The 23,024-nt window shown below is 42.6% G+C and overlaps 1 protein-coding gene across 3 annotated transcripts in view; it reads right to left on the bottom strand.

Annotated features, from left to right (window-relative positions):
• Window positions 1–23,024, bottom strand: part of DIAPH1 (diaphanous related formin 1) — a 108,907-nt gene that overhangs the window by 5,496 nt on the left and 80,387 nt on the right. For all 3 annotated transcript variants that reach the window (XM_043465183.1, XM_043465181.1, XM_043465182.1), the window contains 9 exons: window positions 11,645–11,743; window positions 7,504–7,598; window positions 7,082–7,183; window positions 6,596–6,835; window positions 6,348–6,477; window positions 5,500–5,624; window positions 4,768–4,932; window positions 4,302–4,437; window positions 2,370–2,456 (listed from right to left, as the gene is read on the bottom strand). In XM_043465183.1, coding sequence (XP_043321118.1) covers window positions 2,370–2,456; window positions 4,302–4,437; window positions 4,768–4,932; window positions 5,500–5,624; window positions 6,348–6,477; window positions 6,596–6,835; window positions 7,082–7,183; window positions 7,504–7,598; window positions 11,645–11,743 — 1,179 coding nt within the window. The remainder of the gene's footprint in view (window positions 1–2,369; window positions 2,457–4,301; window positions 4,438–4,767; window positions 4,933–5,499; window positions 5,625–6,347; window positions 6,478–6,595; window positions 6,836–7,081; window positions 7,184–7,503; window positions 7,599–11,644; window positions 11,744–23,024) is intronic.

Below are 23,024 nucleotides of genomic sequence, written 5' to 3'. Positions count from 1 at the left end.
AGACCAGAAGATTTTTTTTAAACATTCCTTTAAATCCTAGGGCAGAAGCCAGTGTCTTTGACTATGGACAGCTGCCTCTCTGGGATTGAGGAGGGCCGTGAGGCAGACCTGTGTGATAGCACTCTGGTTTTCTGGCTCAGAGCAGCCAGTTGGCAGCAATAGTCAGAGACAGCCAAGCAAAGGGTGAACCAGCTACGTCCCATAGCCACCCAGGGAAACCCACAGTCACCAGAGCCTTTACAGTTTTACAGTATGGCCTTCTGGGGCCAACCTTTCTTTTCTCCTCTTAACCCAACTCTCATCTTAGACATGAAGCAGCTGAGTCCCAGAAACTTGTCTTGAGTAATCTAGACAGCATCAGTTAGATCTGACACTGGGTCCTCTGACCCCATCTAGACCTATGCTCTTGGTGCTGTATTGTGCTGCCTGGCCTTCTGTTTCATGGCGCCGAGCCACTTACTCAGAAGTGAATGTGCCAATGTCTAAGGGGTTATCAGAGTAATGAGAAATGTTTCCCCTGGGAGATTCCCCCAGATATGTTCAGTGTGTATATGACCCCAGAGCCCAGAAAGATAAGGATGGAGCCAATTCTAAAAGTATGTAGTTCTCCTTTTCACCTAAGTCTCCTCCTACTCCTTTTTGCACTGGGAAACAGGACTTCAACTGATTCAAGTCCTCTGCTGACAGGTTAGGTCTTACCAAAACCCCTGCTGCTCCGGCCTATAAGTCCTGGTTCCCTGCCTGGGAAGAAGCGGGCGATGGGGCGTCCCCAGGAGAGGGACGCCACTGATGGCTGGTTCCCTGTGTTCAGGAAGCATCTGGGATTCTGGTTTAGTTCCACAGGAAGAAGATGAAAAGGGAATTCCCCACCTCAAGTCTGATGAAGGCTGGCAGTTAGCTAACAGGATGGAGGAAAACAGGGAGAGGTGGTGTTTTTGTTTATCTAGAAACGCTTACTGTCAGGCCACATCACCGTACATGGTGGGGAGGAAACAATGTCACAAGACTAAACACAAAAAATACTACTAGCTTCATACTTTACCCACATCCAGATCTATAAGACTAAACATACATCTCAGAAGATCTAAACCCACCATACTCACCTCTCTGTACTCAGAGGATGCCAAGAAACAGGTAAGAGTTATAACTAGACATTCTTCTGTTTAGGGAAGGTTTTGAAGTCATACAGAAGAGCCCTCAGAAGGGAATTTCCCTCTGGGTATTCAGCATATTGGCAGAAACAGGCAGGCATTCTCATAGTGATCCACAGTGTTTCGGCCAGGACACTGTGTGGGGCGAGCACACTCCATACCCTTGATCGTAAGGTCCTCTTTACAGGCTGAGGTAGGTGCTACAGGTCCTACAGCTGCCCCTGTTAATAGCACAGCAGTGGCCAAAGCAAACCACACAACTTACCTGTACAACAGCCTCAAAGTGAAGTTCCTATCACACAGGCCTACAGAACGCCAGCCAGGGAATAGGGAACAAAGCTTAAGGCCATCTTTTCTGTAATGCCCACCCTTCAACCTAGGAAGGAAGCCCACATTCCCAGTCCCAAAGGGCCTTCACCAGAGTGTGCAGTGCAGGTTATGAGGAGGAGCTCTGGACCTAGCTTCTTCTGGAACAGTCTCTGCCCACTATACACTTTGCTCAAAGGCGATTTATCTGTTGATCCTTCCGAACACTAATGCCTGGATCATTTGTCCTATCCCCATAATTATTCTTAGAGGCTCTGGCTCAACGTAATCCACTTAAATCTTCCGAAAGGCAGCCGAGGGGGGTGGTAGACAGGGAAGGTGAGTGCGGTGCAGCCTGACTACCCCTCGGGAAAAAAGGAGGTTCTCAGACACAGCATGAGCTTCAGTTAAGATGCTCTTCCACATCCTTATTTAACACATCTAGAGAGAATGACACCCAGCCTTCTCTCTATAGGATTCTATACTATTATCCTCTGTTTCTTCTGTTTGTGAAGTTGAGAGTAAGGACACTTATTTTCCGTGTATTCCTATATCTAATGTACGGTTTTGAATTTATATCAATTTTTTATTCATGTACCCAGATGCCTACCCAAATCTGTGTCTTGCACAATGGTTTGCTTATCCTACATTTCTGCCTCAAGAATGAAGAGAAGTGTAAGAATAACCAAATGTAGTATCTGTTGTCAGTCCCGCAAGTCCTAGTTCTCCATGTCAGTCCTTTCTAACAATTAGAAGAGGACTGGATAATCCACTCTATGTGCAGGGACATTGTGGGGAAGTTTCTAAACCCTCAGAACATCATCGCCTGCTCTTTAGCCTAAAATGAGCAGGAGCAGAGAGGCCTCACCGCCTTCCTTCAGCACCCAGGCTGGGCTCCATTTGCTGACTTACCCTGACGGGGTCCTCTCTTCCGTCGGAATGCTGCGCCTGACTGCAGGGCTTCCAGAAGACTGTCCATCACACCCGTCTCATCACCCTCTGTCGTGAACAAAGATGGAGATGTAAGCTCTTCAGCCTGAGCAGCATCCATGGGTTGGGCCCCACACAAAAAAATGCATTTCCACTGTATGTATAGCTTGCCCTCGTCCACCGTTTCTGGGGGCTCAGCACACAGTGGGCTCAATCTCAGGTTTCACAGTCCATGTTTACTTGTGTCTGCTTGCAAATGGTTAAAACATTAGGTTTCATTGGCTACCAGTCACTGCAGACCCTGGATAATTTTCCTGCAGTGCCGCCTCCCTTCCCATCCCCATCAAAACCAGCACAGAGAATTGCCCGACTCCAAGACTGGGGTGAGTACAGAGACTGGGATTATGAAGTTAATAAGGAACTAGGTCACTCTCTTTATCCTACATAAACCCCTCACGGAAAGCCTGGTTCCAGTTTCAGAGCAGGGTTGAGGAGAGACCACCTCTCAAGAGTGCATTTCACTTAAGTACCGCCCCCAGTGGCTACACCTTCCTGAAGTCAGCTCAGATTCTAAGAGGAGCTGCTGTTTGGAATACAAAGAGTTAATGTAGAATCCTTATTCCAGCTCGGCTCTGTTTCCATGGCAACAGCTAAGGGTGGTGAAATCTTAAACTGAAATCCCTAGGAGCCAGCAGACTGCCAGCAGTAAAGCTGGGCTCACTGCTCCCAGCGCCACCTGCTGGCTGAATGCCACCAGTGCAGCTGACCTACATTCCAGCCTCATTTATTTGCCCTGGGGACGTGGACCAGGGCAGGCTCCCCTGTGGTGACTGACGACTGTGCGCAGACTTCATCCCACGAATCAGCTGGACTCCACCTTTCCCTATTACACCCTAAACAATAACTAGACACAAATCCTAAAGGCTTGAGGAGAAGGGGGGAAAGGTGAAGGATACCTCACGTGAGCTGGTTTAATTACTAGAGCAGTCTGTGGCTTACACACAACTGGAGTAAGGGCAGGGGAACTGCTTCCCCAAAAAATATAGAGAAAAGACAAAAATGCAGGGTGCTTCAGGTCCCTAAGCATACCACAACAGGAGTGGCCAAAGTCAAGTCCCTGGGGCCCCTCGCCCCTTGTGCTCAGCACAGCACTGACTTGCCAGACCCAGCAGCCCAGAAAACCTCTTTACTTAGATGGCTCGTAGCCCCTCGGGGTCAAGACGGGTGGCATCAGCTCAGGGCCATGTAATAGATGCTGGATTTCCGCTGCCCACAGAGAGAGCAGCCAGAGAGCGCAGGGAGTCGGCAGCAGGAAAGAAGCAGAAACAGGAAACAGAGGGCCAGTAATTGAGGCCATATGTTTCAGCAAAGACATGCTTCTGAAAGCGAAATACAAAGTCCGCTGAAGAAAGAAGGGGTGGCCAGCTCCCCTGCCCCGTTCCAGAAGTCCAGTCCATTCACAGTCTGATAGGTGGATACAGCCGTGCGAAGGTGCTGGGGACACAACAGAGTGAAATAAGCAGAAAGGGAAGACAAACCATTGAAAGACAGGCGCAGGGCCAGGAAAACAATCTGAGGAAAAAAGCACAACATGTAGTAGAGGGTATGAAAACCGGACGGGGAGATTTTTGGACAAGCAGAAGGCAAGAATACATATTACAGCAACGCTAAGTCACTGCAGAGACGAGACATCGTGCAGGAACAGCAAAGGAGGAAAAGACAGAGTGGAGCACTGGAGCGTGGGTGTTCAGAGTCAGGGTTAAAGTCCAGCATCAGGATCGTAGAGGTAGAAGGCTGCCAACAGCATCTGCCAGGAGTTGTGCTCGGACATGAGCTGTCCTCTGGCCTCTAGATTCTAGACAGAGCAGCCTTCCAACTGATCCTGTCTCAGCCCAGCGGCCCTTTGCTTCTCACCAGCATTCATGTCTATGAGTTGCTCTCTCTTCTGCTGCTTCTCCAACCGCTCCTTCTCTGCTTTCTCCTTGGCCAGTTTTGCTCGCCGCATCTTCTCCTCTGTCTCCCGCCGCTTCTGGTTCTCCTTGACAGCTTGCTGGGGGGAGAGAGGAGTGAACACATGGGCATGAATGCACTCACACATGTGCACACCCACCACCAACCAACATGAACCCAGTGGCAAGTGAGAAAGGTGGACAGAGGCTCCACTTCGCAGGCTGCCCTGCTGGCTACTGCTGCTTTTCAGTCATTCAGTCGTGTCCGCCTCTTCTGATCACATGGACTGTAGGCTGGTCAGGCTCTTCTGTCCATGGGATTTCCCACACAAGAATACTAAAGTGGGTTGCCATTCCCTTCTGCAGGGGATCTTCCCGACCCAGGGACTGAACTCACCACTGAGCCACCAGGGAAAGCCATCCCTGCTTACCACAAACATATTCTTAAAGTTGTGCAAATCCATGAAGAATTCTTCCACAGACACCTTCTTGGGGTCAAAGAGGAAGTACTCGCCCAGCTCCTTGTAGAGCGTCTCCATGTTAGAGTGCATCAGCCGCAGCTTGTTGTACTGTTCCTGTGCATCCTTCACAAAGCTGTGCGGCAGCAAGTCAAGAACCAACACCAGGAAGCAGACCCGCTTCTCCAGCCCTGGGGACACTCACACGTGCGTACTGGGATCTGTGCACATGGGTGTGTAACACAGCGCTGTTCATATTAGCAAAACCCAGAGACGGAAAGAGTACACCACTGACTATGGTATTCCTACAGAACAGGGGCTGGCAATTCAGAAAGGAGACTATTCTGCATCTACTGCTGTGGAAACGGGGCCAAAACATATTAAATGCTAAGGAAATACAATGCAGTTTTCATTAAAATAAATTCATCAGGTTGCAAATCAGAAGTCCAGTGGCAGTAGTTATCTTTGGGAAGAGGAGGGGGGAGGGGATATGTTGTGTGTGTGATGGGGCAGGGGGAAAGGTCTCAAAGGAGACTTAACTGCAAGGCTTGATGCAAACCACAACAATGAGAGTGCTTTCAGAACTCTGTACTTAGACATTTTCTAAAGAAGAAGAATTGTATACCATCAGTTTATCCTGTTGTCCCCCCATGGGAAGCTCTTTCTTTTCATAGGTGGCAACTCCCTCCTTTCAGGAAAGGATATGGTCATTTTTTCAACAAACTTGTCTTTCTCATCTGTGGCAGCTGGGAAATTCTGAATATCACGTTCCACGTCGGAAATCTGTTTCTTCATCTGATCTAGGTTCTTTTGCAAGTTTTCAGCAGAAACTAAAGTAGACACACAAACAGACAGCAAGAGCTCACCACCTCCAGCCTCAAGACCCTACTCTGTCCTTCAGGGCACAGCTATGGTCTGTACTTATTTATTTTAGTTCTCTCATGTACTCTCCTATTGTTTCACACATTTTTCCAGTGAAACTAAAATTACTTGATGATTAAACCTCCAACCTTCATAAGCTGTACAATACTAAGAAGAGAAGAGAGGCTTCATTTAATTTAACAAGAATCTATGAAATCCCTCAAGATCTTGTTCTCATTTATTTTAGAGAACAGGGTTTGAGAGGAAGGAGACATACACAGAAATACAGGGGGAGGGCAGAAATCTGTTCCCATTTCTACAAAATGCTGCTTTTTCTTTGCCTAGTCCCAGAATAGTGAGGCCTGGTTTTTCTTATTCCAGTCTATGCTTTCTGAATAAGAGAAACTGCTGACTTAAACTACAAATACCTACCTTTCTTCCAGTTGTTTTCTGATGTTTCCCTAGGAAGGGGAAGAGTGCTTCCCACTTTCGCACATGGAGCTTTCCTACTTTCTCTTCTGCCCCATATTCTTCCCTGTGGCTTAGACACCACACCGGTATCCTCCCATTCCCACTTATAACTGTCTAAACTGAAAATGATCTAAAATCTAGATTGACTCTTCTTTCCCTGCCCTGAGCAGAGATTTCTGGGGCTTGGAACCCCCTTCTAACTTCACCCCAATCTGCCTCACCTCGGCTGGCTTTCTCCACGTGGGCAAGCTCGTCTGGGAACTTCAGGACCTCAGGATGGTCATTCTCACACAACTCAGCCAAGAAGTGCAACAACGTCATCTTCTGATCTGTGGACTTGGTGTCTCGAAGCTTGGGGGAGAAAGGGGGAAGAGGGTGAGTCCTGACACCCAAGGCCACCTCAGGCCAACAGCAGTCTGCCATACTGGGCTCCTGGAGGCCTTGGCCTCCCTCCCATCGTCCCGCTCACCTTACAAAGGAAGCTGATGTTGAAGCCAAAAGCACCAGCATTCCTGGAGCCAGCATTCATAAAGTTTCCGACAAGCAAGGTTAACTCCAGGAGGCTGGAGAAGTTCTCGCTCTTTCGCAGTTCCTCACACGCGGCAGTCACCGAGACGATCTCGGGCTTGATGTTCTCCACCTGCTCCCCGAACTGCAGCTTGAAGAGGATGGCGTTGAGGCGAGGCCGCAGGCGGGGTACTGCACCCATCTGAGGAGAGACAAACATTTCACTACAGTCAGCAGACAGGAGAGGATCAGTCCACTACAATCAGCAGAGACAGAGAAGAGGAAGGAAACGATACAGGCCTAAGCCTCCTATAGCAGGATCTGAGTTCCAGAGTAGGGAGGAGAAAGAAAGATGGGTTCAAAATGGACAAGAGGCCGTAAGCAAGTGTCCCAATGCTCTTGCGGAGGAGGGGGTCAGAGAAGAGCCTGAGCCACAGGCCTCACTCACCACCACACCAAACTGCTCTGACTCAGCCAAATCATCATATTCGTCCTTCAGTTCAGAAAGCATTTTTAACTGCTCTGGCTCTGGCATCTGCTTAATGAGGTTCTGAAAGAGAGAAGGGATTGTCTCAGTTAGAGGGGGGTGAGCCGACAACGGGAGCCTCCTGCCAGGCCCTCACTCTGCCGGAGGACCAATAAGGAAACATGGGCTGGGGTCGGGTGGTTGGGGAGGCAGCCAGTGAGACAGCAGGACTTTTGAAAAATATACCAGAAATAACTTGATCACCAGAGGGATGGAAGCTCATCCAAAGCTAGCATTCTTTAAGTCAATGATACTTAAGAGAGTCCTCATGGTCTAAGCAGACAGGAGACAGACTGGTGTTGAGCAATGCAGAGAGCCAGCGCCAGGATGAGCCTGCTCCTTACCTGGATCATGGACTCAGTGAGAACAGCCTCATTCACCTCCAGGATGACATTCTTAATCTCGTGATAGGGCATGCGGAAGGAACCCAAAAAGATTGCTGCCAGGAAATGAGATATAAAGACATGTTTTTCTCAGTCTCTTCCGCCTTCCAGCCCATCCTACAAACCTACGCTGGACAACTTTCCTAGGAGTGCTCTCCTGAAGCCACGATCAGAAACCCCCGCCAGCTCCTCACTGCCTGTCTAGTTAATATCCAAGTTTCTGAGCCCAGTGTTTCAGGTTCCCACCTCCCAGTTTTCCCCTGTGCAAGTCCCCACATCTATATCACTCACACACTAGCCACACCATTCCAAGCACCATATTCTACAAACACTGTGACTGACTCCTTGTCTTTGCTCACACAGGAAATCTTTGATCTATCTATATACATCAAAAACATTCACCCCCTTCTATTTTAGTTCCTCATTCCCTGACTCTATCCTCAGAGCTGCCACTGCCTTGAAATACTCTGATTTTTAAACTGCCATATCCCACACCCTAACAAACACTTCTCGTCCTTCCAGCTCTCACTTACTAGTTCCTAAATTGACTCTTCAGCCTCATCAGTGTGCTCTTGCATGCAGGCATTCTCTCACGAGGAGATGACCATTCTATTTTCTCTGAATGTCTCAGTTATAGTTGGCTTTCTCTGTTTAACCTAGACCCTGTGGCCTACCCTTTCACTCCTGCCCTATTACTACTACAATTCTTATTCTCTGGTTTCCTTCTCCTTCCAGTCCCTGGTTAATCTAGCCATCTCATTTTCTCCCCTTACACCTGGGCTGATGGACACCGCAGATCAGATTCTATGAAGTGGCATTGATGATGGCAGGAACCCTCTGTGTGTCCCCAGCCCATGCTCTCTTGCCAGCTCCTCCATAAAAAATAGCCCTGTTCTCCCAAATGTCCCACCACTTATTTGTTCTAAAAAGATCTTGCTTCTTTTTAATGTGAAAAACTGAAGGTACTGGTCAAATTACTTGCTAAGCTTTCTCTTATGTCACTTACAAACTGAGCACTGGGGCTCTCAGCTGGAACCAGACTAGAAAAGGCTTGAGTAAGGACCATTTTCGAATCATCTAGAAGAAAACGTGCACTGACACTTCTGTAAGTTTAGCAGAACTATATCCATGCACCCATCCTTTTCTCATGTTTCAATAGCACAGGCGGCCTTAAGAACCTCTTCCTTCAGCATATACAGACAGTGTTCCGCATCCATGGATACAGAGGGCAGACTGTTCCACACCGTTTTATACAAAGGACTCGAGTACTTGTGGACTGTGGTATTGCTGGAGGTCCTGGAACCCCACAGATGTCAGGGACAACTGTATACATAATCAAGCCTTTTCTATCTAAAACAAACAGAACAAACACCACTAGTCTATTCTCTCTTCCACATTCTCATTAACTCTTCTTCTGTCCCCACAAAGTCAGTGGAAAAACGACAATCATTTGTTGACTGCATATTCCATGTAAGACCTAGTATCATAAACACAATCTACACATATGATCTCATTTAACCCTATTTATAATAATGTGTAAGTTTGTATTTTTAGCCGCATTTGACAGAAAAGGGAACTAACACTTAAGAACTTAACGCACCTGTCCAAGGTCACACTGCTACTAAGGACTGGAGCCAGGATTTAAATACAAATGGATTCCAGAGTTCTGTTCGTACCACTGAAGCTATACTGAAATGATTCCTGCCTAGGTCACTGCCTTTCCTAATGCCAGATCCTGATTTTACTCGACTGCTACTCCCACTTTTAGGACTGTGTCAGACTATTTTCCTTGCTGCTCCTTTCCAGTTTTTTTGAGGACTCCCCTTTTTGTTACTTGCCTCCTCAATATTAATGACCTTCAAAGCAAATTAAGGGTTTTAACTCTGACTCATATGATATCCTCCTAAATTCATATCTCCAGTCAGACCTTCCGCCTGATATACCCAAATGCCTAATACACTGCTGGAGGAGTCCCACAGGAATCTTAAATTCTGTCCTAAAATTAAATCAATCATTTCTACCCACTACCCTGAAGCCTCTCCTTCACGTCCACCACTTCTCCCACAAAAGACAGGAAAATCCAGCAGGACCAGATTCTACTTCAATAAAGGGTACCACTCTCTTTAGAGAGATCTTAACCCAAGAAAACATCTTTCTCTTTTCTATCAATCACTAAGTTCCATTAATTCTCTCTTCTTAGTATCTTCTGCCTTCATATCCATTCTTACAACTTCAGTTTCAGCCCTGATCACCTCTCACCTAGTTTGAAGCAATAACATAACACATCCTCCCCTCCCCTAGCAATCCAGCCGCAAAATCACTGCTGAAGTAGTCCTCCCCCAAATTACAGAGGGCTGTATCTCTCACTTTTTTGATTAAAATCCATCCAATAACTTCCATAGTTTTCAGGACAAAATACATACCTCTTAGCCTAAGCCTACCAAGATGTCTGTATCATCTAGCCTCTATTTCTTGAAAACTTCAACCACCACTCCCCCACATACGGCCTTTACTCAGCTGTTCTCAGCTACTGTACTTCCTGAACTGGGACAATGTTACCTCATGCCTCGGTGCCTTCACAACGCTGATCCCTATGCCTGAAATGAAACAAGCCAGACCTCACCCTTCCTTTAGTCTGCTGTTAGCAGCTTTAAGTCATCTGGAAAGGCCTCAAGGCTGAGCTCCCTCCAGCACTCCTCCCACTTGGGTCAGACACCCCCTTGCCCAGCGCTCTAATAATCATCCAGGCACACCTCCATCACAGCACGCACCAAATCGTGCTATTACCATATTTATTTTTTCATCTCCACCAGACATATGGCTCACGAGGATGACCTTATTCAGTTTTGCATCCCTGCCATATAAGAGGCATTTAATAATTACTGAATCACTAAATAATACTTCCTAGACCATCCTAAACTCAATTCTCTTCCTGAATTTTGTTTTCCATATTGATATCATTCAACTGCAAATAACAATGTACTACCCACAGTCTTTTATCATTTTCTAAAATAAAAATTACTCATTTTTATGTTGCTAGAGATAATCCTGAGAAGAGCAGCTATTATACCTCACATCACTTTAGTTCCCATAAAAAGCCTTATCTACAGACACTACTTAGTGATATTTGTTGTCAATGATCTAATATTATATAGTCAAGAATGATGTAAAAGCTTACTATTTTCATTATATTACTGACTTAACAAGGACACATACCCAGAAGTTAACTGTGTGACCCTGGCTAAGTTGTAACATCTGAACTTTAGTTTTCTCACTTGGTAAAATGGAGACAATAGCCACGTCACCCCACTGTGAGTGGGTTTTATGGAATACATACCCTTTCATCTCTGGAACACATGCCTGCTGCTGCTGGAACACATGCCTAGTATGTTCCTAATAGAGCCTGAAAGCTGGCAGACTCTTCAAATATTTGTTGAATGAATATTCAAATCTTTATTACTCAACATAAAGTCAGGAGATCGACAGTTAAAATGAACAAAAAAAATGAACATTCATCCTGATCATTGAATACGACCTATAACAACTCTGCAGAGGAGTTTTGATCTGAAATTTGCCAGCAAGCAGAGTTATAAGGAGCAAGTTCAGAACAGAACTCTTTGAAGCTACTGATCCTACTCTAAGAAGCACAGGATTTACATTATTTATTCTAAACCACAAAGTTATTTTACATTTAACTGAAGTCATGCCAGTACCCACCTATAAAGGAAATACTTAAGAGAAAATGAGAAAGAAGGAAATACAGGATGGGTAGAAAATTTTTGTTAGATTTTCTATGGATGCAATGGAAATAGTAAGGGCTCTGAAATAAAACCTGAGGCTTAACTCTTAGACCTGTCTCTTATTCTATGTGATGAGGCAAATTCCTTAAAGTCCTATTGCCTTTATTTTCTTGCCATAAAACTAGATACTAACAACCATGCGGTACTATTGAAGGGAGTAGATATCAGATATTTACTATGCAATGCCAAGTATATAGCAGGAATTATTAAGTTTCATATCAAGAGATCCTGGATCCACAAGAATTAGGCTCTCAGAAGAAGAACTTCACATTTCAAATTGCCAGGATCGCAGAGTTACTCACAGAGATTCTGGGCTGTCTTGGAATCCAACACCTTTAATTCTTTCACTTTTTTCTTTTGCAGAGATTTCTTTTCTTCTCCACCTTCCTGATCCTTCTTGGCTAGTGACAGAAAGATTAGTAAAGTATAATTAAGGACAGGCCACATCTATGCCTAAAGGAACTACTGTCCCATCCTAGAGAGGCCCTTCACTTCTCTATCAGTAATGGTCTTCCTATGAAATTTCCTCAAGGCTAACCTCCTCTTTAACCACCCAATCTTCTATTACTGACTTCCCTCTCTAGCCGTAATAAATATGCCATTTTCATTTCTTTAATAGTTAGCAATAATACTTTCCCACCCAGAGTCTATCTACTTGTAGGGAACAGCAAACATTCTGTAGAAGACTAAATAGTGAGTATTTTAGGCTTTGCAGACTATTGTGATCTCTCAACAGCTCAACTCTGCCACTACAGCAGGAAAGCTGTCACAGACAATACATAAACCAATGGGCATGACTATGTCTCCAGTGAAATTTTATTTACAAAAACAAGTGGTCAGCTTAAGAGTTATGGTTTGCTAATCCCTGTACTAGAGTCTTCCATAGCGTTATCCTTTTGTGCTATTACTACTTCTCTTTCAAGATCTGTCTTGATCATGAATTCCCTATAAACATTTTTTTGATTTCCCCAAATGGTTACGATTTCTCCCTGAATCCCCACTGCATCTGATACATCTTTACAGCAAGTCCTCTCACTGACTTTGTCATAAGCAAATATAGTCTCTCCTTCACAAGAGAAGGACTTTGTTATTCTTCTTTGAAAATACAGCATAAAAATATATTGATAGTAAGATCTTCAATATCATGTTTGTACACACACAGAAGGTATAATACACTCCTTTCCTTCTTCTATACTCTTCTCAGATTATCCAAAGCCAATGTATTCTTCCCTGATAGATGGAGTCACTCTCTGCATTGATGAGCTAATTTTCCTGGTATTTGTTACTTAGATTTCATTCAACAGTTAATAATTCAATGTTCATGATATTTCACATGTAGCATCTTGATCTTTTAAAATCCTGTGTTACTTTTTAAGTGTGGATACCTTCCCACCCCACTTGGATTTTGAACTTCAAGAGCATGGGCAAAATAATTCTTCACTGTATCACTCCCTCAGCACCTAGCATGACAGCTCGCTAGTAACATTCTCTCAAAAATGATGCACACTGCCCACTGAGAAGGACTGAGCAATAGATAGAAAGAAAACAGGACTGGACAGACAATTTGTAAAATATTTTATCAACTTTCCAGAAAGCTGTATGGGACTATCTTGGTAAGGAGTATCAAGAAGGTGACAAAGCTAATTGCTTCTGAGGAGAAGAGTAGGGTGCTTGACTATGGACATGGGAGGAATACTATTCAACACAAACCCTATTATACTATTTGAGTTTTAAACCACTGAAAAGTATTACCTGGTATAAATAAATAGGAAAGAAAGCAAATAAAAAGAAAGTTATATGGCAAATGATACAAAGAACTGTTAACAAAAAACATATCCTTTGGCCTGATAGTTCTAACTGAAGAAGGAAAAATGCTAAATGGATGAAGATTAGTTATTTAAATAAAGACTTATTGAGTACCCATATGTGCCAGGCTCTGTTCTGGGTACCAGGAATAAAACAAAATACAGAAAAACTCCTGCCTTCATGGAACTTATATTCTAACAAAGAGAAACAGACAATAAATCAGCTAATAGATAAAACAGTACATAGGTGGTCATAAGTGCTATGAAAAGAAAACCAAGTAGGGAAGAGAACTGGGGGTTTAGATGAGGGGATGAATTATAACTTGAGTGGGGTGACCAGGGAAGGTTTTAGTGAGAATGTCACATGACAGTAAAAACCTTTTATAAGGTGAGAAACCAAAGCAATTCAGGCAGCAGGAACAACAAATGCAAGGCCTGATGGAAAAAGGAAAAACAAAAAGCTCATTACTGGTGGAGTGGATGGAATGAAGGGGAGAGCTGGAGTGAAGTCAGAGAGGATCTAAAGACAGATCATATAAAAATGAAAATCAGAGGTAGTGAGACCTCTGATTTTAGACTTAAAACACCCAGACTGTATCATAAAAACTTAGAAGCAGAGGGGCAAAGTGCAAGTAAATCTCTCATTTATACAGTAAAATGAAAAGACAGAGATCACCACTGATGTTGAAAAACAGAAAAATAGACTTGTGTTGCTTGGCGATAAGATGAAATACAACGATATGTAGAATTCAAGACAAGTACTAGAAGTAATGAAGAATTACTAATGAACAATTTAGTAAAGATGACAGATAAAAGACAAGCATACGAACTTCCAATTTAACCAGAATGAAGTATCCCCATGTGGAGGAAATATTATTATGTCTAAAAATTGGGGAAGGTATAGGGACCAAAATTGAAATACAGTTTCTATACTTCACATGGACTGGTAAGATACAAATCATTAGACTGGGAAAAGTACATATAATGCAATACCAAGAGCAACACCTAAGCAAACTGTATGAAGTGATATACTCAGGCATTAAAAATATTTCAAAATGGAATCAAAAATATTTTTATAAAACTCACAGAAAAGTAAGGAAAAAGAGGAAACATACAGAAAACACAGTGGCAGACTTAAGCTCTAACATATCAGTAGTTACCTTTAATATAAATGATCTAAACCCTAGGCACCTCACCCTCCACCTCAGTAAAGGCAGAAGCCCAGGGATGACCTGTGGCCCCCTACCCACGTCTCTTCTTACTCCTTTAACGTGTGGCCTGAGGCATGTTGTGTCAGGACCTGCCAGCAATGAAACCTTGTTTTTCAGGGTTCTCTGATACGTGCTGCTGAGGTGCATCTTGCAATCATAATAAGAACCACAAAGGCTGGTCCAGCCACAAAACTGGCCCAAGTGAGTGCCCCCAGACATGCCCAAGTAACAGCATTGCTAGGATGAGACCTACACAAAACACTGGCAGAGTAGAGTAACAAAAGACCCAATAATATGTTGTCTGTAAGAAATTTTCTTCAAATACAAAGGCTGAATGTAAAAGACTGAAAACAGATATACCATGCAAGCATAAACCAAAAAAAAGTACAAAGGCTATATGCTATCCAGTGAGTAGACTTCGGAGCAAAGAAAATAGCTGGAGACAATGAGGGACATTACATGATGATTAAAGGATCACTGCCTTGTCATGGCAAAGGGATTTGCATAACTCAATGAAGCTACGAGCTATGAGTCATGCCATGCAGGGCCACCCAAGACGGATGGGTCACAGTGGAGGGTTCTGACAAAATGTGATCCACTGGGGGAGCGAATGGCGAACTACCCCAGAATTCTTGCAGACACTGAAAGATGAGCCCCCCAGGTCAGTAGGTGTCCAACATGCTACCGAGGAAGAGCAGAGAATAACTACTAATAGCTCCAAAAAGAATAAAGCACCTGGGCCAAAGTGAAAACAATGCTCAGTTATGGATGTGTCTGGTGATGACAGTAAAATCCAATCAATTCAATGATGATAGTAAAGAACAGTGTACACAGGAACCTGGAATGTTAGGCCCATGAATCAAGGTAAATTGGATATGGCCAAGCAGGAGATGGCAAGAGTAAACACTGACACCTTAGCAATCAGTGAACTAAAATGGACGGGAATGGGTGAATTTGATTCAGATGACTGTTATATCTACTACTGTGGGCAGAAATCCCACAGAAGAAATGGAGTAGCCCTCATAGTCAACAAAAGAACCTGAAATGCAGTACTTGGGTGCAACTTCAAAAATGGCACAACGATCTCAGTTCATTTCCAAGGCAAATCATTGAACATCACAGTAATCCAAGTCTATGCCGCTACTATGGATGCCAGAGAAGCTGATCAGTTCTCTGAAGATCTACAAGACATCCTAGAACTAACACGAAAAAAAAAGATGTCCTATTCATCATAGGAGACTGGAATGCAAAAGTAGGAAGTCAAGAGATACCTGGAGTAAAAAGGTAAGTTTGGCCTTGGAATACAAAATGAAGCAGAGCAAAGGCTACCAGAATTTTTCCAAGAGAACTAGTCATAGCAAACACCCTTTTTCAACAACACAAGAGACAACTTACAAATGGACATCACCAAATAGTCAATACCAAAATCAGATTGATTACATTCTTTGTAGTCGAAGACAGAAAAGCTCTATACAGTCAGCAGGAACAAGACCTGGAGCTGACTGTGGCTCAGATCATGAGCTCCTCATAGCAAAATTTAGGCTTAAACTAAAGAAAGCGGAGAAAACCACTAGGCCAGTCGGGTATGATCTAAGTCAAATTCCCTATGTTACACAGTGGAGGTGACAAATAGATTCAAGGAATTAGACTTAGTAAACAGAGTGCCTGAAGAACTATGGACAGAGGTTCATAATATTGTACAGGAGGCAGTGAACAAAACTATCCCAAAGAGGGGGGAAAATGCAAGAAGGCAAAGTGATTGTCTGAGGAAGCTTTACAAATGGCTAAGAAAAGAAGAGAAGTGAAAAGCAAAGGGCAAAAGGGAAAGGTATACCCAACTGCATGCAGAGTTCTAGAGAACAGTAAGGAGAGACAAGAAGGCCTTCTTCAATGAGCAATGCACAGAAATAGAGGAAAACAACAGAAGAGCAAAGACTGGAGATCTCTTCAAGAAAACTGGAGACATCAAAGAAACATTTCATCCCAAGACTGACACAATAAAGGACAGAAATGATAAAGAGCTAATAGAAGCAGACTAGATCAAGAAGAGATGGCAAGACTACACAGAAGAACTGTACAAAAAAGATCTTAATGACCCGGATAACCATGAGTGTGTAGTCACTCACCCAGAGCCAGACATTCTGGAGTGTGAAGTCAAGTGGGCCTTAGAACAATAAAGCTAGTGGAGATGATGGAATTCCAGCAAAGTTGAAATTTAAAATCCTAAAAGATGATGCTATTAAAGGGCTGCACTCTATATGTCAGCAAATTTGGAAAACCGAACAGTGGTCACATGACAGGGAAAGGTCAAGCTTCATCTCAATTCCCAAGAAGGGCAGTACCAAACAATGTTCAAACTACCGGACAATTGCACTCATCTCACATGCTAGTAAGGTTACGCTCAAAACTCTCCTCACTAGGCTTCAACAGTACCTGAACCAAGAACTTCCAGATGTTCAAGCTGGGTTTAGAAAAGGTAGAGCAACCAGAGATCAAACTGCCAACATTAGCTGGATCACAGAGAAAGCAAGGGAATTTCAGAAAAACATCTACTCTACCTCTGTGTTTTGTTGACTAAAAACAACAGTGTGGATCATAACAAACTGTGAACAACTCTGAAAGAGATGGGAATACCAGACCATCTTACCTGTCTCCTGAGAAACCTGTATGCGGGCCAAGAGGCAACAGTTAGAACCTTATATGGAACAACTGACTGGTTCAAAATTGAAAAAGGAGTATGACAGGGTGTTTATTTATTTTTTTAAGGGTCTTTATTGTCACCCTGTTTACTTAATTTATATGCAGAGCACATCATGCAACATGCCAGGCTAGATGAGTGTCAAGCTGGAATCAAGATTCTGGGAGAAATACCAACAACCTTTGACATGCAGATGATACCATTTTGATGACAGAAAGCGAAGAGGAACTAAAGAACCTTTTGATGAGGGTGAATGGAGAGAGTGAAAAAGCCAACCTAAAACTCAGTATTAAAAAAACTAAGATCATGACATCTGGTCCCATCACTTCATGGCAAATAGAAGGGGAAAAGGTGGAAGCAGTGACATATTTCTTCTTCCTGTGCTCTAAAATCACTGCAGATTGTGACTGCAGCCATGAAATTAGGTGATTGCTCCTTGGCAGGAAATCTATGACAAACATAGATAGTGTCTTAAAAAGCAAAGACATCACTTTGCCGACAGAGGTCTGTATAGTCAAGGCTATGGTCTTTCCAGCAGTCATGTACAGATGTGAGAGTGGGACCATAAAGAAGGCAGAGCGCCAAAGCACTGATGCTAAGTGTGGTGCTAGAGAAGACTCTTGAGAGTCCCTTGGATAACAAGGAGATCAAACCAGCCAATCCTAAAGGAAATCAACCCTTAATACTCATTGGAAGGACTGATGCTGAAGCTGAAGTTCTAACACTTTGGCTACCTAATGCGAACAGCCAACTCACTGGAAAAGACCCTGATGCTGGGAAACATGGAATGCAAAAAAAAGAGGGCGACAGAGGATGATGGTTGGATGGCATCACTGATTCAATGGACAGGAATGTGGGCAAACTCCAGGAGATGGTGAGGGACAGGGAGGCCTGGCATGCTGTAGTCTATGGGGTGGCAAAGAGCAGGACACGACTTGGCAACAGAACAACCATCACCACCACCACCAGGAAGACATAACAACTTTAAATGTGTAATGTACCAAACAACAGAGCCTTAAATGTAAGAAACAAAGACTGCTAAGAGATGAAATGAGAAAACCAGCATAGCCAAGCCATGATAATACTTCAAGATATTAATAACCTATATCTCAGTAATGGCTGGAACTCTATACAAAAAATCATCAAAGATACAGAAGTGAACAGTAAAATCAATCAACAGGGTCTACTTGATATATTCATATGTAGAACACTTCACCCAACAATAGCAGAATAAATTCTTTTAAGATGCTCACTGAATATCTACCAAGAAAAATGTCTACTCGGGCCATAAAATAAACCTCAACAAATTTAAAGGATCAAAATCAGATCATGTTCTCTGACCATAAAGGTATCAAACTGTTAATATAAATAACAGAAAGATACAGAAAATATCCAAACACTTGGAAACTAAAGAACCACTTCTAAATAATTTGTGGGTCCAAAGAGAAGTCTTAAGGTAAAATTTAAAAATACATTAGAAATGAATGAAAATGAAAGTCTGACATATCAAAATGTATGGGGTATAGCTGAAGCAATGCTGGGAGGGAAACTGACAGTGCTAAGTTTACATTACATGGTTGTCTGAGGAGGCCTTACAAATAGCTGAGAAAAGGAGAGAAGTGAAAGGCAAAGGTGAAAAGGAAAGATTTACCCATTTGAATGCAGAGTTCCAAAGAATAGCAAGGAGAGATAAGAAAGCCTTCCTCAGTGATCAGTGAAAGAAATAGAGGAAAACAACAGAATGGGAAATTCTAGAGATCTCTTCAAGAAAATGAGAGATACCAAGGAAACATTTCATGCAAAGGTGGGTACAATAAAGGACAGAAATTGTATGGACCTAACAGAAGCAAAAGATATTAAGAAGAGGTGGCAAGAATACACAGAAGAACTATACAAAAAAGATCTTCATGACCCAGATAACCATGATGGTGTGATCACTTACCTAGAGCCAGACATCCTGGAATGCGAAGTCAAGTGGGCCTTAGGAAACATCACTACAAACAAACCTAGTGGAGGTGATGGAATTCCAGTTGAGCTATTTCAAATCCTAAAAGATGATGCTGTGAAAGTGCTGCACTCCATATGCCAGCAAATCTGGAAAACTCGGCAGTGGCCACAGGATTGGAAAAGGTCAGTTTTCATTCCAATTCCAAAGAAAGGCAATGCCAAAGAATGTTCAAACTACTGCACAACTGCACTTGTCTCACACACTAGCAAAGTAATGCTCAAAATTCTCCAAGCCAGGCTTCAATAGTACATGAACTGTGAACTTACAGATGTTCAAGCTGGATTTAAAAAAGGAAGAGGAACCAGAGATCAAATTGCCAACATCCACTGGATCATAGAAAAAGCAAGAGAATGCCAGAAAACCATCTACTTTTGCTTTATTGACTACACCAAAGCCTTTGACTGTGTGGATCACAACAAACTGGAAAATTCTTAAAGAGATGGGTATACCAGACCACCTGACCTGCCTCCTGAGTAACCTCTATGCAGGTCAAGAAGCAACAGTTAGAACTGGACATGGAACAACAGACTGGCTCCAATTCAGAAAAGGAGTACATCAAGGCTGTATATTGTCACCCTGCTTATTTAACTTATATGCAGAGTACATCATGCAAATTGCCAGGCTGGATGAAGCACAAGCTGGAATCAAGATTGATGGGAAAAATATCAATAACCTCAGATATGCAGATAACACTACCCTTATGAGAGAAAAGCAAAGAACTACTAAAGAGCCTCTTGAAGAAAGTGAAAGAAGAGAGTGAAAAAGTTGGCTTAAAACTCAACATTCAGAAAACAAAGATCATGGCACCCAGTCCCATCACTTCATGGCAAATAGATGGGGAAACAATGGAAACAGTGACAGACTTTTATTTTTTTGGGTTCCAAAATCACTGCAGATGATGACTGCAGCCATGAAATTCAAAGATGCTTTCTCCTTGCAAGAAAAGCTATGACCAACTTAGACAGCATAATAAAAAGCAGAGACATGACTTTACCAACTAAAGTCTGTCTAGTTAAAGCTATGATTTTTCCACTAGTCATGTATGGATGTGAGAGCTTTCTATAAAGAAAGTTGAGCACCGAAGAATTGATGCTTTTGAACTGTGGTGTTGGAGAAGACTCTTGAGAGTCCCTTGGACTGCAAGGAGGTCAAACTAATCAATCCTAAAGGAAATCAGTCCTGAATATTCACTGGAAAGACTGATGCTGAAGCTGAAACTCCAATACTTTGGCCACCTGATGCGAAGAACTAACTCACTGGAAAAGACCCTGATGCTGGGAAAGATTGAAGGTGGGAGGAGAAGGGGACGATAGAGTATGAGATGGCTGGATGGCATCACCAACTCAATGAACATGAGTTTGAATAGGCTCCGGGAATTGGTGATGGACAGGGAAGCCTGGCGTGCTGCAGTCCACGGAGTCTCAAAGAGTTGGACACAACTGAGCCACTGAACTGAACTGAAATTTACATTAGAAAAGAAAGAACTCAAATCAGTAATTTCCTACTTTAAGAAAAATGCACATATACAGAATCTAGAAAAATGGTTCTGAAGAATTTCTTTACAGGGCAGCAATGGAGAAACAGACAGAGAGAACAGACTTATGGACAGGGAGATGGGGAGCAGAGGGTGAGATGTATGGGAAGAGTAACATGGAAGCTTACATTACCGTATGTAAAACAGACAGCCAACAGGAATTTGCTGTGTGGCTCAGGAAACTCAAACCAGCTCTGTATCAACCTAGAGGGGTGGGATGGGGAGGGAGATGGGAGGGAGGGTCAAAAGGGAGGGGATATATGTACACCTATGGCTGATTCATGTTGAGGTTTGACAGAAAACAATGAAATTCTGTAAAGCAATTATCCTTCAATAAAAAAATAAAAAAGAAACTAGAAAAGAAGAAGAAGAAACAAAAACAAAACAACCCATAGCAGGCAGAAGGAAGGAAATATAAAAGAACAGAAGTCAATTAACAATAAAAACAACAAAAAAAAGTCAATGACACAAAAGGTTGGTTTAAAAAATAAATCAATATAAACCTCTAGAAAGGCTGACGAAGGTAAAGAGAAGACCTCTCTCTCCAATATCAGGAATGAAGCAATATGACTTTAGATCCTGCAGCCATTAAGAGGATAATAAGGGAATACTATAAATAACTTAGTACTTATAAACTGAACAATCTACCAAAAAATGGACCAATTCTTCAAAACCCACAAACTACCAAAAAGTCAACCAGGATGAAACAGGTAACTTGAGTCCTACTAAAATCATTTAAAAAACTGAATTCATGACTAAAAGTTTCCTGAACAGAAAATCTCCTGGCCGCAAGGCTTCACTAGAGAATTTTACCAAACATTTAAAGAAAAATTAATGCCAATCTCCTTCAGAAAATAAAAAAGAGGAAATACTTCCTACATCATTTCAATGCCACCAAACTATCCACTTTAAATAGTTAATTTTATGTTAAATGAATTTCACCTTAATAAAAAAATTTGTAATTTTTAAACACTGTTTAAGATGTTTAAAACCACTAATTAAATCAGTAAAGTTTGAATATGGATTATATATTAGATAACAGTGTTATATCAATGATAAATTTCCTAAATCTGATAATTTCATTGTGGTTATGGAAAAGAATGCCCTTGTATTTGGGAGAAACACGCTGAAGAATTTAGGGGTAAAGGGCCATGATGTTGGTACTTTATCTCTGAAACAGCTGGGTTAAAAAAGAAAGAAAATATTCATAGCAGCATTATTTGTAACAGCCAAAACATAGAAACAACTTGTCTGTCAACTGACAAATGGAAAGACAAAATGTGGTATAGTCATATAATGGAGTATTATTCAGCCATAAAAAGGAATGAAGTGCTAATACACGCTGCAACATGGTGAACCTTGCAAACCTTGCAAATGGTTACTGAAAAAGGCAGACACAAAAGTGCAAATATTGTGTGATTACACTGATACAAAACATCTAGGATAGGCAAATTGAGAAAGAAAGTAGATTAGTGGTTGCCAAGCTGGGGGAAAAGGAAGTGGAGACTGACTGCTAATGAATTGAGGGTTTCTTTTTTAATGTGTTGAGAATGTTCTAGAATTAATGCAGTGGCTGCACCACTGTGTGATATACAAAAAGATCATGGAATTGTACACAAAGGATGTATACAATATATACATACATACTTAATACAATATATACATACATACAATGAACCACAGGTCTAGATAGAAATTCTGGAATTATTAACCTTCTAAAAGAAATAATAGGGAGTTTCCTGGAAGTTCAGGGGTTAGGACTCAATGCTTTCACTGCCATGGCCTGGGTTCAATCCCTGGCTGAGGAACTAAGCTCCAGCAAGTCTTGTGGCATAGCAAAAAAGGGGAAAAACAAAAAAGAAATTGGAAAAGTTTTCACCACTTTGGAAGGGGCAAAGATCTCTCAGAAACAAAAAGTACAAATCACATGGTAGGAAAAAACCTAATGTGGCCTCCTGGGATTTTCTTGGAGCTCTAAGAAAGTAGGAGTTCCCTTCTAACGCATATACCCTGTGAAACTCCCTTGAATGTGAGTGGCTTGATCTATTCTGGGGAGCCCTTTAAAACAGAAGTTTAGAGCTCAGAGACAAGAGAAGTCAGAGAGATCTGAAACTGAAGCAGATGCTCTCCGTCATCCTTAAAGAAGTTACTGCCATGCTCTGGAGAAGGCCACATGACAGGAAACGGTGGGCAGCCTCTACGAGCTGAGAAGAGTCAATGGCTGATGGCCAGCCAGAGGAGAGGAACCTGTGTCCTACAATTATAAGGAACCGGATTCAGTCAAATACCATGTGAGTGTGGCAGAGGACACTGAGCTCCAGAACGCAATCAGCCCAGTCAGAACACTGACTTCAGTTTGGTGTGACCGTGAGCAGAGAATTTAGCTAACTTGGATTCCACACCCATGCAAACTGTGATATAATAAA

This window comes from Cervus canadensis, chromosome 4 (genome assembly GCF_019320065.1).
Source record: "Cervus canadensis isolate Bull #8, Minnesota chromosome 4, ASM1932006v1, whole genome shotgun sequence".
Lineage (NCBI taxonomy): Eukaryota > Metazoa > Chordata > Mammalia > Artiodactyla > Cervidae > Cervus > Cervus canadensis.
Note: the sequence above shows the minus strand (reverse complement) of the source record. Positions and strands in the feature narration are given on the sequence as shown.